This window comes from Monodon monoceros, unplaced genomic scaffold (genome assembly GCF_005190385.1).
Source record: "Monodon monoceros isolate NGI ecotype Baffin Bay Population unplaced genomic scaffold, NGI_Narwhal_1 Super_Scaffold_10, whole genome shotgun sequence".
Taxonomy (NCBI): domain Eukaryota; kingdom Metazoa; phylum Chordata; class Mammalia; order Artiodactyla; family Monodontidae; genus Monodon; species Monodon monoceros.
This window is the reverse complement of record NW_021703766.1, coordinates 9,752,524-9,767,934: the sequence shown is the minus strand read 5'-3', so window position 1 is coordinate 9,767,934 and position 15,411 is coordinate 9,752,524. Positions and strand designations below refer to the sequence as shown.

General features: G+C 45.6%; 1 protein-coding gene across 4 annotated transcripts in view; it reads left to right on the top strand.

The window, feature by feature from the left end:
- WWOX (WW domain containing oxidoreductase) overlaps positions 1–15,411 on the top strand; it is a 983,400-nt gene that overhangs the window by 66,902 nt on the left and 901,087 nt on the right. The window contains exon 6 of one of the 4 annotated variants that reach the window (XM_029235299.1): positions 7,133–7,579. The exons of the other annotated variants lie outside the window; for them this stretch is intronic. Coding sequence (XP_029091132.1) covers positions 7,133–7,141 — 9 coding nt within the window. The 3' untranslated portion in view covers positions 7,142–7,579. Of the gene's footprint in view, positions 1–7,132; positions 7,580–15,411 lie in introns of those variants that run through there. 4 annotated transcript variants of the gene reach the window in all.

Genomic DNA, 15,411 nt, shown 5'->3' with positions numbered 1-15,411 from the left:
AGTTGTAAGGCTCATCCCCATTGTTTTGAATGATCTCTAGCTAAACAAAAATATAAAAACTATTAATATTATTAACAGTTATGGATTATTGGGAAAAGTTCATCCCACATCAGCCATTAGATTCGTTCCTCATTTCTTTGCCTTAAAAATTGTTTTTATGTATAGTATTGGATTTTCAATAAGTAAAGTATGGTATAAACAAGTTGGCGAACCAGCAAGAACTATATAAACCACTTGCTTTAATCAATAAGCGAGCGAGCGTGCACATACACACACACGCACATACACACACGCCTGAAGGGTCTAGAGTTCTCTCTTGGGACATTTTTGTTTACAAAATGTCATCTTACTATCATCACCCGCAGGTGGGGTTGGATATTCATAGCTGTCTGTACTAGGCACTCTGCTTAGCACTTAGCAGTAAAATATTTATGTCATGTGTTAAACCCATCTTGCAGATGAGGCATTAGGGGCTGGAAGAGGGGGAGAGCCTTGCCTGAGCTTACACAGCTGCATGGTAGATCCAAGATTTGAAGCCATATCTCCTGACCCCAACGCCATCTTGTTACCCAATCCAAAATTACTGGTGTGTGTTGTGTTGGAGGGCTGGCCTTTCTTATTCAAGGACTTAGCCAAAGATTGTCTTCGTAGGGATTTGCGTGTTTCTCTGTTCATTATGTAAGGGTCCCTGTGGTTACCTAGGGAAGAGGGCTTCCCAGGTGGCTTCTTGTAACCCGATGGAGTTGATGAAACCTCCCCTCCCCCAAGGAAGCTCTTCCCAGACTTCCATTTCAAGTGCTATGTAGTGTATATGTACTCTTGCACTGAAGCTGCCTCTTTGACCTTCCTCTTCATAGGCTCCGGAAAGGTTCTTTATCAGATAATAAATTATTCATTCCTCTCATAGACATAATTGGTTGCTAAAATATTCTGAGTTTCCTCTGACTCCAGAATGCCTAAAACTTGTGATTGGTCCTTCTCCTCTAAGTTTTGCATTTCATTTCTCATTCTGAAAATTTTGCATTGACTTAATCTCGCCTGTTATTCATTGTCTTTGATCACCGTCTTCGTGTCTTCTTTTTGTCTGTGTTTTGGTTTTTTTCACTCAGTCTTGAACTGAATATTTCATACTTTATATCCACTGTAACCTTCGCATAACGAGGGCTGTGATTTACTGCTGAGTTTTAAAGAGTGAAAGTCAAGCATACATGGGTAGCTCCAAACCATCACTCCCAATCATGTGAAACTCAATGCAGATGCATTCTTTCATTAATATGGGGCCCCCTGAGTTCTTGTTAAACAGTTTTGACGTGCTTGGAAGAGATGGATTTCATCTTCAGATGGTGTTCAGCCAGTGGTCGAAGGTTCTGCTTCTGGCCACTAGGCATTTAGGGTCCATTATTTAAGCGGGAAAAAGTATGCTTGAGATTGTTTTTCATATTTATTATGGGGGCATTTACAGAGAGTCTCAGACGTAGCAGTTGTTAGATTAAGCAGAGAGGAGAAGCAGTCCTTGTGCCAACAACATCTTCCAGGCAAGGACAAATAGAGAGAGAGCCGTAAACGAGGCAGCCAGTCTCAGGATGGGGCAGCTCACGCTACAAAAGGTTAAGGTTTATTTTAAGCATATATTTAAAATAGACTAAGCTTTAATTTATAGGCAGGCAGCCCAGAGGAGTAGAGGGAGCCCCAGCCCTAGAGTCACACAGACCTGGGATTGAATCCTGTGCTCACTGGGTATCTCTGGGCACATTTGGTTATGTCTTTGAACCTTGGTTTATTTACCTGCAGCATGGAAATGGTGCTGACAGTGGCCCTCAGCGTTCATCAGGTTGAACTGAAGTAACGAATATACTCTCTTGTACAGAGCCCGGCACGTAGTAAAGACTCAGAAAAAAAAAAAAAAAAATTGGTAGTTTCAGGAGAGGGTTAGTTGTTCAACACAGATCCCTAAATTAGACAAATACTCTCAGAAATCTTGTGGGAAAATGTGTTTCCTCTTATACCTTTTTTTAAAATATATATAAATGATCAGAGTCCCAGGAAACAGCCGAGCCTCTCTCCATCTTCCCATCAATGTGTCAGGTAATACTGAGATGAGCCGAGGTGAGGAACCGGGGGCTCCTTCCGTCCCTAGGGCGTGAGGGCAGGGTGGGGAGGTGGCTGTCTGTATCCCCGGAGCCCACGTCCTGGTGCGGAGCTGGCTGGGGTCCGCAGAGGCCGTGGTTAGTGCCAGAGAGACGTGGGGCTGGCAGAACCAACTCTGTGTACCTGGGGCGCTCACCTGGAACTAGCCCCTGCCCCTTAGCCAGCTGGGGGGTGCAGATGTGACTGATTTTGAAGACCTTAGAAGTGCTGTGGTAGTTTTAAAATCTGTCCACGCATTCTTTGCTACGCCTCCCTTTCGGAGGCGGAGCCTGATTCTCATCCCCTCAAGCGTGGGCTCGTCTTAGTGACTCAGTCTTCACGAATAGAAGGTGGCTGAATTGACAGAGTATGACTTCCAGGAAGGGTCTTCAAAGGCCGGTGGCTTCCTCCTTGCTTGCTGTCCTGGATCACTCACTGCGCAGAAGCCAGCTGCCATGCTGGGAGGATGCTCAGGCGTCCCTGAGGGGAGCCCGTGTGATAAGGAACCGAGCCCCATGCGACAAGCCTCTCGAGTGAGCCCTCCTAGACTCCTCTGAGCTCGTCAAGCCTGCAGGTGACTGCGGCTGGCAGATCAGTGGCACCCTCATCAGAGATCTCGAGTCAGAGCCATCCCAATTCCTGACCTATAGAATCTTACTGAAAAACCAAATGCTTACTGTCTTAAGCCACTGCACTTTGGGGAGAGGGGTGACATAGCATTGGGTAACAAACACAGGGGTCATGGCCTCAGGGGAGAAGGATCTCAGACAGAAACTGGACAGTAAGTTCCAAGGACAAGGCGTGAGGACTCACCCAGCGATTGCCTCTTAAATGCAGGGAATCCTAAGTTCTTAGGGTGGCGTCAACCATCCAGGTCCCCGTGCAGACCAGTTAAACAGCATCCCTGAACAGAGCTCACCCGGCATTCACTTACACTCTTCCAGGGATGGGTAAGCTCCTCCCTTCCAAGACAGCCCATCCTATTTCTGTGCACCTCTTAATTAGAAAGTTCTCCCTTATACCGAAGCGAGAATCTTCCTCCAAGCGTCTTCCACCCACTGGCCCTGATTCTGCCTTCCGAGTTCCACTGGGCTGCCTTCTCATCAGAACCTGCCTAACACTCACATCCCTCAAATTTCCTAAATAATAAATCCAAAGTTATTGAAGGCATCAGGTTACTAAAAGTTGGCAGTGAGGCTGGCCCCTCATTTCTTTGCAACCTGTGTCCCTCTTTTATTATTGGAGTTTGGGATGCACATGGTAAGGCTTTAGCAGCTGGGGAGAATCCTGTCTGCTTTGGTCCCCTTCAGCAGGTACCAGATGCAGAGCCTGGACCCACTGGGCCTTCCCTGGAGTTAAGGCATCAGTGCAAACAAAGTGCAGAGTCTCCTTTTAAATGACTGAAGAACACTGCCCTCATTTACCTGGCAGTTCTCACATTCTAATTGTTTCAGCCACAATGCGATCTGTAAACTGGGTGGCTGGAAGAAACTTCAGTGCATCTTTGTAATGGCTTTGTTGTTGTTTATTGAGAGGGACTAATTAACTTTGATTATTGCACTAATATTATGGCACTTTGACAGCCCTTCAGATTTATGACTCTGGGAAAATATAAACAAATGAAATGCAGGTGCTGGAGCAGAAAGAATAAGTTATTACTGAACTTTAATTACTTGGAATGTGTAGCCAGGAGAGAATTTGTTGATGAATTACAGGATGCTTGAAATCTACATCAAATTGTGAGCAATATGCAGACAAAAATGAAAAGGGGGGCTGGGAGGGTGCTGTTTTTAAGACAGGGAAGGATAGGGCACATCTGTAAAGATCTGAATGGTGTTTCATTGATTAATCCCTATTTCCAGTGGGGCAGAAATTTACACGGTGCTATTCAAAGCATGGTCCCTGACCCACACTGTCAGCATCGCCTGAGAACCTCTTAGAAATGCAAATTCTTGGGCCCCACTGCAGACCTCCTGGATCAGAAATTCTGGAGGTGGAGTCCAGCACTCTGTGTCTCACAATCCCTCCAAGAGATGCTGACTGCTGCTCTGCAATTCTCATGCTGTTTGATTTTTTTTTTTTTTTTTAAATAAAAGGGCAGGTACAGATTTTTACCTCTGTTTACCAGAATCAGGTGTTCTTACAAGCTCGTTCACCAACTAACCCAGGAATTTTTAGACTGCTTAAAAAAATTGTATAAATATTTATTAAACATCTATTGTGTGTAACGGGTGATATATGTCAGTTTAGAATATAGTAAGTCCCCTACGTACAAGTTGAGAACTTTCAAAGATGCGTAAGTTAGTTCACGTGTGTGGCGTACATTGTCACCTGCGTGCATCCTCTACAAGCGGTTGTGCTTCTGTGAAATTTACAGGACTGTATAGATACAGTAGTACAGCGTCTTTATTTCAAGCCCAGGATGTCCGGAAGCAAGCGTAAACACAGCGGTGTATAGCCGATTGTGTTAGTTGGGTACCTAGGCTACCTGTGTTGGACTTATGAACCCACTCTCGGAATGGAACTCGTTTGTGTGTAGGGGACTTAACTGTATTATCATTGCCCTCAAGGACTTGACAAGTGAGGCGATACCGCCAAACTGTAACCCGTTCTGGGACCCGGTGAGCATGGGAAGCGTGGTGGTCTTAGGACTCGCGAAAGATGCTTTTCCCACGTGCTTCAAAGCAGGATCCTTGAAGAAGGCAGTGTTGGCAGGCTGCAGTCAGCCCCGGTAGTGAGGGCACATTCCAGTGGAAGGAAGGGCACGAGCAGAGCATGGAAGCGTGTCCTGGGAGCGGCGCATAGTCAGCTTTGGCTGGAGTGGGATGCGGGTGTCTCTGGAGGCCGGAACCTGCCTTTTGAAACCAGACCATTGAAGACCTCGGATTCTGTCCTTTTAGGAGAATGGGCTTTCCTCCCTCGGTCCTGGCAGCCACTGAAGGATCCCCATGGGGGTGATGCAGTCCACACATAGCGATGCAGAAAGCCAGATGCTCAGGCTGAATCAGAGAGGGAGTGTGGAGGCCGGGAGACGCGTGAGCTGTGCTCCGGGTAAGCGGTGGTTAAAGTGGCAGCTCGGAGCTGGAAAGGCTGAGAAGGATGCTGAATGCACTTGCTTGTTTTCTGACATGTAAGTCCATGAACTGAATCCCAAAGGAGAAGGATAATCATCCCTTCCAACTTTTCCTGCTCTGAGAGCCTTTCACAGATTGTGGGGGACACGTTCCTCCATCTCAGAAACTCTGTGAAAATAGAGCAAAACATGTTTACTTACCCGCAGCCCTCTCTCAGGAGTAGGGTGACCGTTTATTCTTCAGACCAGGAAATGCGGAGAGTCACAGAGTCATAATAATTATACCAGGAGAGCAGGCATCAGCAAGGAGGGAAATTGGGACGTCTGAGCAGCCCTCTCAGGTGCGGTTACCCCAGTAACCTGAGCAGACCACCCATGGGTGTCTGGGCCTGGCTTGGCTTGATGACGAAGAGGTCAAGTCTGGCTTCTGATGGGGCAGATTGAGCCTCACACCGGCCTTCGTCCCTGTAGTTCTGGGTCGTCTCCTAATTTTTCCTTTTAAGAACTTGCTGTTTTCATTCCCACAGAAGGCCGGCCAGACTCCAGCCCAAGGTTGTCTCCATTCCTTCGAGAGTTGCAAAACTAACCGTGACTCCAGATCTTTTGTGGAGTTTCTGTTCCAGAGACCCTTCCTTTCGTGTGATTTCTCCCACCGCCCGGAAGCTTCCAGATCCCCCCTCTTATGGATAGTGCTGTGTACTTTGAGGAAAAGAAATGCATTCTTGATGTTAGGCTGAGCCAGGCCCTCCCCAGTGTGAAATCTACCCAGAATTCGTAGAACGCCGTTCAGAGCTAAACAGTGGTCATTCAGAATTGCCTTCTGTTTGGGATGGTTCACGGCTTGTCTGGTCTGTGAACGTGGACGAGGGAGAGCTGGTTAAATGTTTATTTTCAGCCCTGGGTAAATCTGCAATATTGGAGGAGATGGTGGGGCACGTGGCAGTGACGTTAGTGATCAAAGTGCTATCGCGGGCTTGCTGGCCTCCTTGCAGACCTGCCGACACAGACAGTTTTTCAGAGACATCATAGAAAAGCAGGAATAATTCTACGTTACTATAAGGCATCTGTGAAAAAAATAAAGTTCTTTTTAGTCATATATGAGCCACTGGGTTTGACATAACTCTTTTAGCCATTACTTTTAGGGGATCCTGCAAAGATATGAGCCAGTTTATGCAAGAGTGTTATAATGGAAAATTCAGACACGAATTAGTGAAGTCGTTTGTTTTTCAGAGAAAGTTTTGAATTACAGGATCACATTTGGGTAGACTGTGTTTGTAAAGCGGTAGCATTTGGGGATGGAAAAGGACTTTCTGAGATCATCCAGTTTAACTCTCCCACTTGACAGGTGGGAAAACTGAGGCCCAGAGAGGGTAACTCACCCATCCAGTGTTACTTAGGCAGTGATGCCTTTTTTTTTTTGCGGTACGCGGGCCTCTCACTGTGGTGGCCTCTCCCGTTGCGGAGCACAGGCTCCGGATGCGCAGGCTCAGCGGCCACGGCTCACGGGCCCAGCCGCTCCGCGGCATGTGGGATCTTCCCGGACCGGGGCACGAACCCGTGTCCCCTGCATCGGCAGGTGGACTCTCAACCACTGCGCCACCAGGGGAGCCCAAGTGATGCCTTCTTTTGAGACAAAGTGTCATACTGCCCATTTGCCTACTGTGGAAAAAAAATGTGTGTATGTTTTTAAAAAGGACATAGAATTGCCTGTGAGACAGGAATAGAAGCACCCAACACTTCATGCTCAATTGGGCGGCAGGTTTAATTCTCCTTCTTATTTTGATCTTGATGATGAGGATGGTGATGCTATCATAATAGTAATGGTAGTAGTATTGTGTGCCAGCCACGGTGTGGAACACTTTAAATGCCTTAATCCAGTTCATTTTTATGACAACCCCGTGAGGTAGGTAATAGTATGAATCCTATTTTCAGATGAAATGAGGCACAGAGAAGTTGAGGAACTTGTCTAAGCCCACACAGCAAATAAGCAGAAGAGATGACCTGCTGTAGGAGGACGGAAGCCTTGCCTGCTGTGTTCCTCTCGGTATTTCCCCGGTGTGTTGCACATTGCGTGGCCGTTAGGAGGGACTGAGTAAGTGTTTGTTGGGTGAATGACTGAAGGTTGACCGTTGAGCCTTGGGGCTAGAACCCGGGAGGCAGTACCCTATCACTGTGGGAAGGGATGCTTGGGTTGGTCTGCTTCTGGAAAAGCAGAAGGTACACATAAGCAGAATATTTATCTGGAGTGCTCAGCTGTGTCAGTCGATTTTCGTGTTGGTGCCGCTGAATTCCCCGCAATTCTTCAGCTACCTGCTGGCTTGTTGAAGACGGACTCGTTCATGGGACGTGGTGTGAAGCGCCTCGCGTCCCAGTCCTTTGAAAATCACTAGCCCCGGTTTGGGCCTTCTCAGTTGGCCAGCTCCCCTCGCTGTTCTGGAGAAGTGGCAGCTGGCTCACAAATCAACTTGATTTTGAAGGATGGAAAAGTGGATCAGCTGGAAAGGCACAGCCCAAGGAGTCCGTGGAAGGGCTTGTGGGTACATCCAGGAGCCTTCTGGTCTCTACTTGGAGAGTGTATGTGATCGAGAGAGAGAAGGTTGACCAGAAATCAGTAACTTCTTGTTTTTTTAAAAAATAATTGATTTAAAATTTATTTTAATTTTTATTTATTTATTTTTGGCTGCGTTGGGTCTAAGTTGTTGCATGCGGGCTTTCTCTAGTTGCGGTGAGCGGGGACTACGCTTTGTTGCTGTGTGTGGGCTTCTCATTGCGGTCGCTTCTTTTGTTGAGGAGCACGGCCCTAGGCACATGGGCTCAGTAGTTGTGGCTCGTGGGCCCTAGAGCGCAGGCTCAGTAGTTGCGGCGCACGGGCTTAGTTGCTCTGCGGCATGCGGGATCTTCCCGGGCCAGGGCTCGAACTTGTGTCCCCGCGTTGGCAGGTGGATTCTTAACCACTGGGCCACCACGGAAGTCCTAAATCAGTAACTTCCCTAAAAATTAAAGGCCTCGGGTGATGCCTTTGGAGGTAGATATAGAAACCTTCTTTTTCCTATTACTTAGGTCAGAAAACCAGCTGGGGTGGGCTTTGCTTCTAACATCCCTTTGCCTTTCGGTTAATAAGTAATTGCCCTGAAACCTGTCAAAGACAGACGCTTACTGAAAGAGAGATGAGCTGGAGAGAGAGAGAGAGAGACAGAGAAAAACAGAGCCAGAGTGGGGGTGGGGTGGAACAGACATACAGAGAAAGACACACAAACGGGAGGGGGAGGGGGAGAAGGGGGAGAGAACTAGTCTCTGGAGTGTTTTTATGGAGGTTTTTAGTGCCAGCCTCTGCACGATGGGTTTGATCACTGTTTTCAGAGTTCTCTCATCATTTCTTGCTTAGAAAGGAGGAAATTAGAAATGTTGAGCTATGATTTGTTTTAATCAGAAAGAAATTGTCTAACATAAATCTCCCCGTGAGTGCTGGAAAAGCCCTAAAGCGGCCAAGAAAAAAATATCAATACTTTGCAAAGGAGGAATGATTGTTCCAATCCGTGGCTTAATTGATTTTAAGGCTTAATGAAACGCGGACCAGAGCCTGCTACACACACTTGGTGTCTGGGATCACCAGTGAAAGCTACATGGGGAGAGGAGGAATTTGGGGTGTTTATTTGGTTCTTTGCTATTGATGTGATTTTCTAATCATGTGGGGTACCTAATACCAGATAGTAATTGTTTTTCTACGAAGAGAGTAAATTTTTTTCCCTAACACAGTAATTTATTTTAAATTACAGCTTTTTCTATTGGAAGCATTCACTTATGTTAGATTATCGTTCCCCAAGTGAAATTTCACTGATGCTGTATAATTAAATATAGATTTTTAAAAAGCGATAGAATATATTTTAAATTTATAAGCGGACAGACTGGGGTATATAAAGACTTTATTTAACAAGAGTAAATAGCCTACCTGATCAACGTGACGGCTACTGGAAAGGATTCCTTTAGCCTCAGTGTATCCTTATTCAGTGCCAGGCACCTTCTTGGGAAGGGGTGCTAAAGCATGCTAACTTAATTGGGCTAAAAGGATTGATCTGTAAGATATGTTATATGGGTGTAAGCAACAGCCTTGGGCTCTGGTCTGCTCGAGTTTGAATCCTATTTCTTCCCTTTACAAACCAGGTGCCCTTCACTTCCTGTTGCCTCAGTTTCTTCATCTGTAACATGGGAATGCTAATAGTACTGGAGTCACAAGGTTGTGAAAATTAGCTGAAGTCTTGCACATAAAGCGCTTAGGATGGTGCCTGGATATGTAGAACGGTACCCAGGTACCTAGTGTGTGCTGTACAGGATTAAAAAAAAAATTTGGGGTCCCTGTGTGGTCTGGCCCCTGCCTACCTGTCCAGGTTCATCTCCGACCATTCTCTTCCTTTTCCCAATTATACCGGCCTCATAGCTGTTCCCGAACCCTCCCGTCTCCTTCTGTCTTGTCACAGAAGACTTCCTCTGCTTGGGGTGACCTCAGCCAAGCTCGTCCACCTGATGCCTCTGTATGCAGTGAGTCTCTGCCCACTGGTGTCTTTCCCCTAGAGTTTTCCTGGACTGCTTTTCCCCCTCTCCTGCCCACCTTCCCTCCCTCCCCTCCCTTCCCTCAGCAAATTGTTAGCAGCCCCTTTCTCTGAGTGACGTGGCAGTGACAAAGAAAGCAAACGTTCCTGACTTCAGGGAGCTTAAAGTCCACGCTTTGGTTTTTAAACATGCATGCATCACAGCGCTGATCACATCACACATTGATTGTTGGCTGAAGGTCCCATTATTTAAGCAACAGACATCTGTTGGAACTTTATTACATGCCAAGCATCCCACTAGACGGTGAGCCTGTATAGGTACCTAAGATGTTGTGCTTGCCCTCAGGGAGTATAGGTGTGTTGACAGACATGTAAATTAATAATAATATCAACACTCAACTCGGAGGAGGAGGGCAGGACCTGGTTGACGGTCCAGGCTCAGTAATACTTGGGTAGGAGCAGACCCAGTACCTGTGTTTCTCATCACTGTTGGAAGGTGTTAGACCAGCTGGCTAGAAATATGAGGGCTCTTCTTTGACTCCAGCTGCCGAGTTCATGGCCGCCAGCCCAGATTTTGGAATCAGCCCGACCTAGGTAGGAATCCTGGCTCTCCACCTGCTGGCAGTGAGTATTCTCAGTCCAGGCTCTCCTCCACGTGCCTCTTCAAGCTAACTGCTTCCCTGCATAGGACGCTTGTCAAGATTAAGTGAGGTGGCAGTGCCCGGCTTGTGGCCCGCACTAGGTTCCACCCACTGGCGCTGCTCACCGCGCCGAGAGCTTCTGGAGGTTACCTCTCTGTGCCTTGCCTGTCCTGGGCTCTAGCCCATCAAGGCCTTCCTGCTTCCCCTATTCCCGCCAACAGCTCTCGTGCCCACGAGGGGCCGGCCTCCTCTGTGCCAGACAGAGCCTCGTCCGGGTATGTTTGCTCTGTGTTCAAACAGAGCTTCCTTGCTGTGGTATTGGATTCTGTGGGACAGTGACAGTTTCCAGAAACCTCTGGTCCGTGAGCCAATTTGGAGCAAATTAAACCATTCTCTGTGCCCCTCGGCTGGCATCCTAGAAGGCTGCCCAGACACTCCGGGCAGGCTTCAGCACCTTCACATCAAGGACTCCATTACGGCTCTGAAATAAAAACGTTCCCCGTTGCTCCCTGCGTGCGAAGCTGGATCGTGTGTGCTTGGCACACACCTCGGCAGGGGCCGTAACCCCGCTCCCACCCAATCGGAAGGTCCTCCTGCAGGCAGGAGCCACTTAACGTGCTCGGTGCTTCTCCCTGTGAGGATGCAAAAAAAGCAGGAGCTCTCAGGACCCCACGTGTCCAGGTGCACTTCCAGCTAGAGGTAGGGCGAGTCTTTTCAAGTGTTCAGAGAGGTTATTTCATATGCAAATTTGTGGAGCCGGGCTGGGGAGAGGCCACAGTCCTCATTCACTCCACAGTTTCTCATCTTGTCAGAGAAGCTGACCTCATAGCCCCACATTCATGTTCTCCTTAGCAAGGACCCTCCTGTAGGAACAGTCATGAATTTGGCAACTAACGATCATAAGGGTTTTAGGATTTGTGGAGAATTTATCTGTGAAAGAAAATGGATGAATTAAAAATACTAACCAGCTTAGCCAGCACCCGCATGGATGAATCACTGAGATCTTTTTTTCTTCTTCCCCCTTCATACTATAAACATATGGCATGAATTTTCTGCTCTCATTACAGATGCTGAGAGAAGGCAAAGACAAATATTTATATTACATTCATGTTTTACAGTAAAAACACTGTTTGGTTTGTTTATACAGTTCCACTGTTACAGTTTTTATGGTTGGTAATGAAACCACTGTAAAACCCAGCCTGGGTTATATAGCAGATACGATAAGGCCCAAGTACTCAGGGAGAGACCCTGGATGGAATAGTTGATGTCACGCGTAGGGAATCGACAATTGAATGATGTGTTAGGACAGGCCAAGCTAGACCGTAATAACAAACGACCTCAAAATCTCAGGGGCTTAAAACAACTGAGGTTTATTTCTCGTTCCAATGACATTTCCATCGTGAGTTGCTGGGAAGGCTGTGCTAGATTGCACCTCGCTTAGCCAACCGGAGTCGACTCGCGTCTCTGGGTGTTGTGACAGGAAGAGAAAGGCGTGCGGACCGTGCACTGCCCTTCAGACTCATGCTCAGGGTGATGCTGTCGCAGCTGCTCACGCTCCCTGGGCCAGAGCCACAGGTAACCTCTAGGTGCAGGGGGTGCACACCTGCCACGGGAGTGACAGGAGGTGGACAATTAGACTCACAGAGAGCAGCCCTCAGGACTTCCTTCTGGTTACTTCAAGGGTTTTTGTAGTTATTTAACTGATATTCTGTGTTTAATGCAACTTTGAATCATAAGGGAACAGGGAAGGCATCAGAGACCCTCCTGCCCACCACCCCCAAACTCCTTACAGCTAATGAGACTCTGTCTTCATTCTAGGATGACCTGGATAGAAAGGACCCGCCACTGTCCCCAGGAATATGTCACAGTGCAGAAAAAATTTCACATCCAGAAAACGTTTTCAAGTTGAACTGTGATTTTGGCTGTGGGGGTGTGTGTTATTTTAAAATAAGTGTATGTCTAGAAACTCATCAGTAGACGGCACTCCTTTAGATCTATTACCCTCAAGTGGTGTGCACTGCCACCATCAAGTAGGCATGAAATGCTGGAGATAACCATTCATCCAAAGGAAATAAAAAGTGTAAGTAGGAAAGCAGCTCCAAGTGACTTTTCACAGCCACTTATAGGTGGTATCTAGAGTGGAGATGTCCAGTATGGTAGCCAGGGGCCACATATGGCAATTGAGGGCTTGAAATGCACCTGGTCCAGGTTGAAATGATGTGTAAGTGTGAAATAAAATACCTTTCAGATTTTGAAGACATAGTATAAAAAGGTAAAATATTTTATTAGTGTTTTTTATATTGATTCCATGCTGAGATGATATTTTAGACACTGGGTTAAAATATTAAAGTTCATCTCACTTGTTTCTTTTTACCCTTTTTTTTTGACTTGACTACTAGAAAATTTAAATTACATGTGTGACTTTCATTAGTTTTATTGAATGGTACTGATGTAAAGGGTAAGCAACAGAGAGAGAGAGAAAAAAAAAATTTGGTGTCTTTCTCACAAATCCCTAATGGTTAGAACTCACAGTTTAACCTGAAAATTTATGTCCTTTGACTTGTTGGCATTTTCTACTTAAAATTTTTTTTTTAATTTAAAAATAATTTTGGATTCTCATAGACGTTGCAAAGACTAATACGGAGAGTTCCTGGGTACCTGACTGTCACCCAGCTTCCCCCAATAATAACATCTTATATAACCATATTAGAATGATCAAATCTAGGAAATTGACATTGGTACATAATTATAAACTAAAGAATTTATTTATATTTAACCAGTTTTTACATGTACTTGTGTGTGTGTGTGTGTGTGTGTATAGTTCTGTTAAATATAGAGGTTTGCATAAGTACCATCACAATCAGGATACCGAACTATTCTGTCACCTCCCAAGAAACACCCTTTACATTAGTTTTTATTCTTTGAGTTACTTCTTTTTTTTCAATTGAAGTATAGTTGATTTACAATGTTGTGTTAGTTTTTGGTGTACAGCAAAGTGATTCAGATATTACATGTATATTCTTTTTCATATTCTTTTCCATTATGGTTTATTACAGGATTTTGAATATAGTTCCCTGTGCTATCCAGTAGGACCTTGTTGTTCACCACTCTATATATAATAGTTTGCTGAGTTACTTCTTAATTAGGGCTGTTGCTTAGAGTAAAGCTTCAAGGCAACCTAGTAGCAAAAGGTGCTCTTGGCTTGGAGGTCCATGGATTTGTCGGTCCATCCCACCCTTAGAATGTGGCTGAGTTATCCCAAGCTTTGCACGAGGTGCTGAGCAGATGCAAAGAAGAGAAGCCTGCACTCAGGGAACTCCTGGTCTTTGGAGGGTTACAGAACTAGTTTCATTAGAAGGTGAGAAATGGCATAATAGAAATTGGTACCTTAATCTGCCAAAGAGAAGAGAATGACACAGGGTCTTTTTTCCAAGTTTCAGAACCTAAATCTCTTGTCCTTCCTTTACCTCGCTTTAAGTAGCGTCACAGTGGTTCACATCTCTTTAGAAGGCAGTTACTTCCTTACCCAGTTTGAAGGGCAAGAGGAATGCCTTCCCCTTAAACAGGTAGTTGGTATGATCCATATGAGCCAGGTGTTCTGGAAGATTTACACTGGATCTAACTCCCAGATTTTTCAGGTTTTTTTTTTTTGCGGTACGCGGACCTCTCACTGTTGTGGCCTCTCCCGTTGCAGAGCACAGGCTCCGGACGCGCAGGCTCAGCGGCCATGGCTCACGGGCCCAGCCGCTCCACGGCATGTGGGATCTTCCCGGACTGGGGCACGAACCCGCGTCCCCTGCATCGGCAGGCGGACTCTCAACCACTGCGCCACCAGGGAAGCCCCAGGTTGTTCTGTTTGTTTCTTTTTTTTTTTTTTTTTTAAGAAAGAGCCTCATAAGTTGAATTTGGTGATTTTAGAAGTAGTTAATATTTGTTGTATTGCAAAGCTTTTTTAAACAGGAGGGTTAACTAGGTATTTGTTTCTGTGGCTACTTAAAGTAGTCTTTCTTGATATTTGTGTCCCAAGATTTGTATCCGTTTCTTGTTGTTAAGGTGGAGGACAGTTTGTCATAACTTTTTTTTAAACTTCTATTGTGTCATAACTTTTAACATGCCAGGAGGCCACAGAGAAGCACCTGTCTGCCTTTTCTCCAGGCTAAAAACCCAGGGGTGTGATCAACCTCTCCTATGGCCCCTTGTGCTTTCCCACATCCTTATTAAACGTATTGTCTAGATACAGACACACTCTTCCTCAGTTTACCTTTTTCTGAAAAAAAAACCAGGAGGGTTATGTCACCAGCTGTACAGGTTATGTATCAGTGTAGCATGTTCTATGTTTTATAATGCAGGAGTATGTACACCTGCCCCCGCCCCACCCAGGATGGAAATGTATTTGCAATGCTTGTTTTCCACTTTAAGATCTGTTATGACTTTGGAAATCTTAAACAAACAAAAGGTAGCTTTGAATATAAAACCGGTGACCATTAGAGTCCCACGTGATGATGGAAAGAAACCTAATTTCTTTGAGCCTGAGTTTCCACATGTGTAAATTGAAGAGACTAATAATGATGATTATCGCGTGATTTGTTGTGTTGATATTTGAATATCTTGTATTTGGTGTAGTGTGAGGCCCATGGATGACATTCAGTAAGCTTTTTTTTGGTCCACATGATCATTGTGTAATTGTAGCAAAAATAGACAAAGCTTCTAGGACGTGGTGCTTATGGGTACTCAATGAATGATTTCTTCTCAGTTGCTTTCTCCTGTTTGTTGAATGAGGGAGTGAATGAATGGATGAATGAATGAACACACTTGAATTCTCCCGTCAGAATTAGCTTTCTTCTTGAAGGTTGAAAGAAATTCTAAGTAACTGAGATAAATTATACAGAACCAAATCAGAAGACATATAAAACAACACATGGAAGGAAGATAGATGAAGTTTCATTTTCTTCCTTAGTCCATTTTTTAAATCTAAGTCTTGATAGAGATGAGGCTCCCGCCCGCGCAGGGCTGGGAGCCTTGC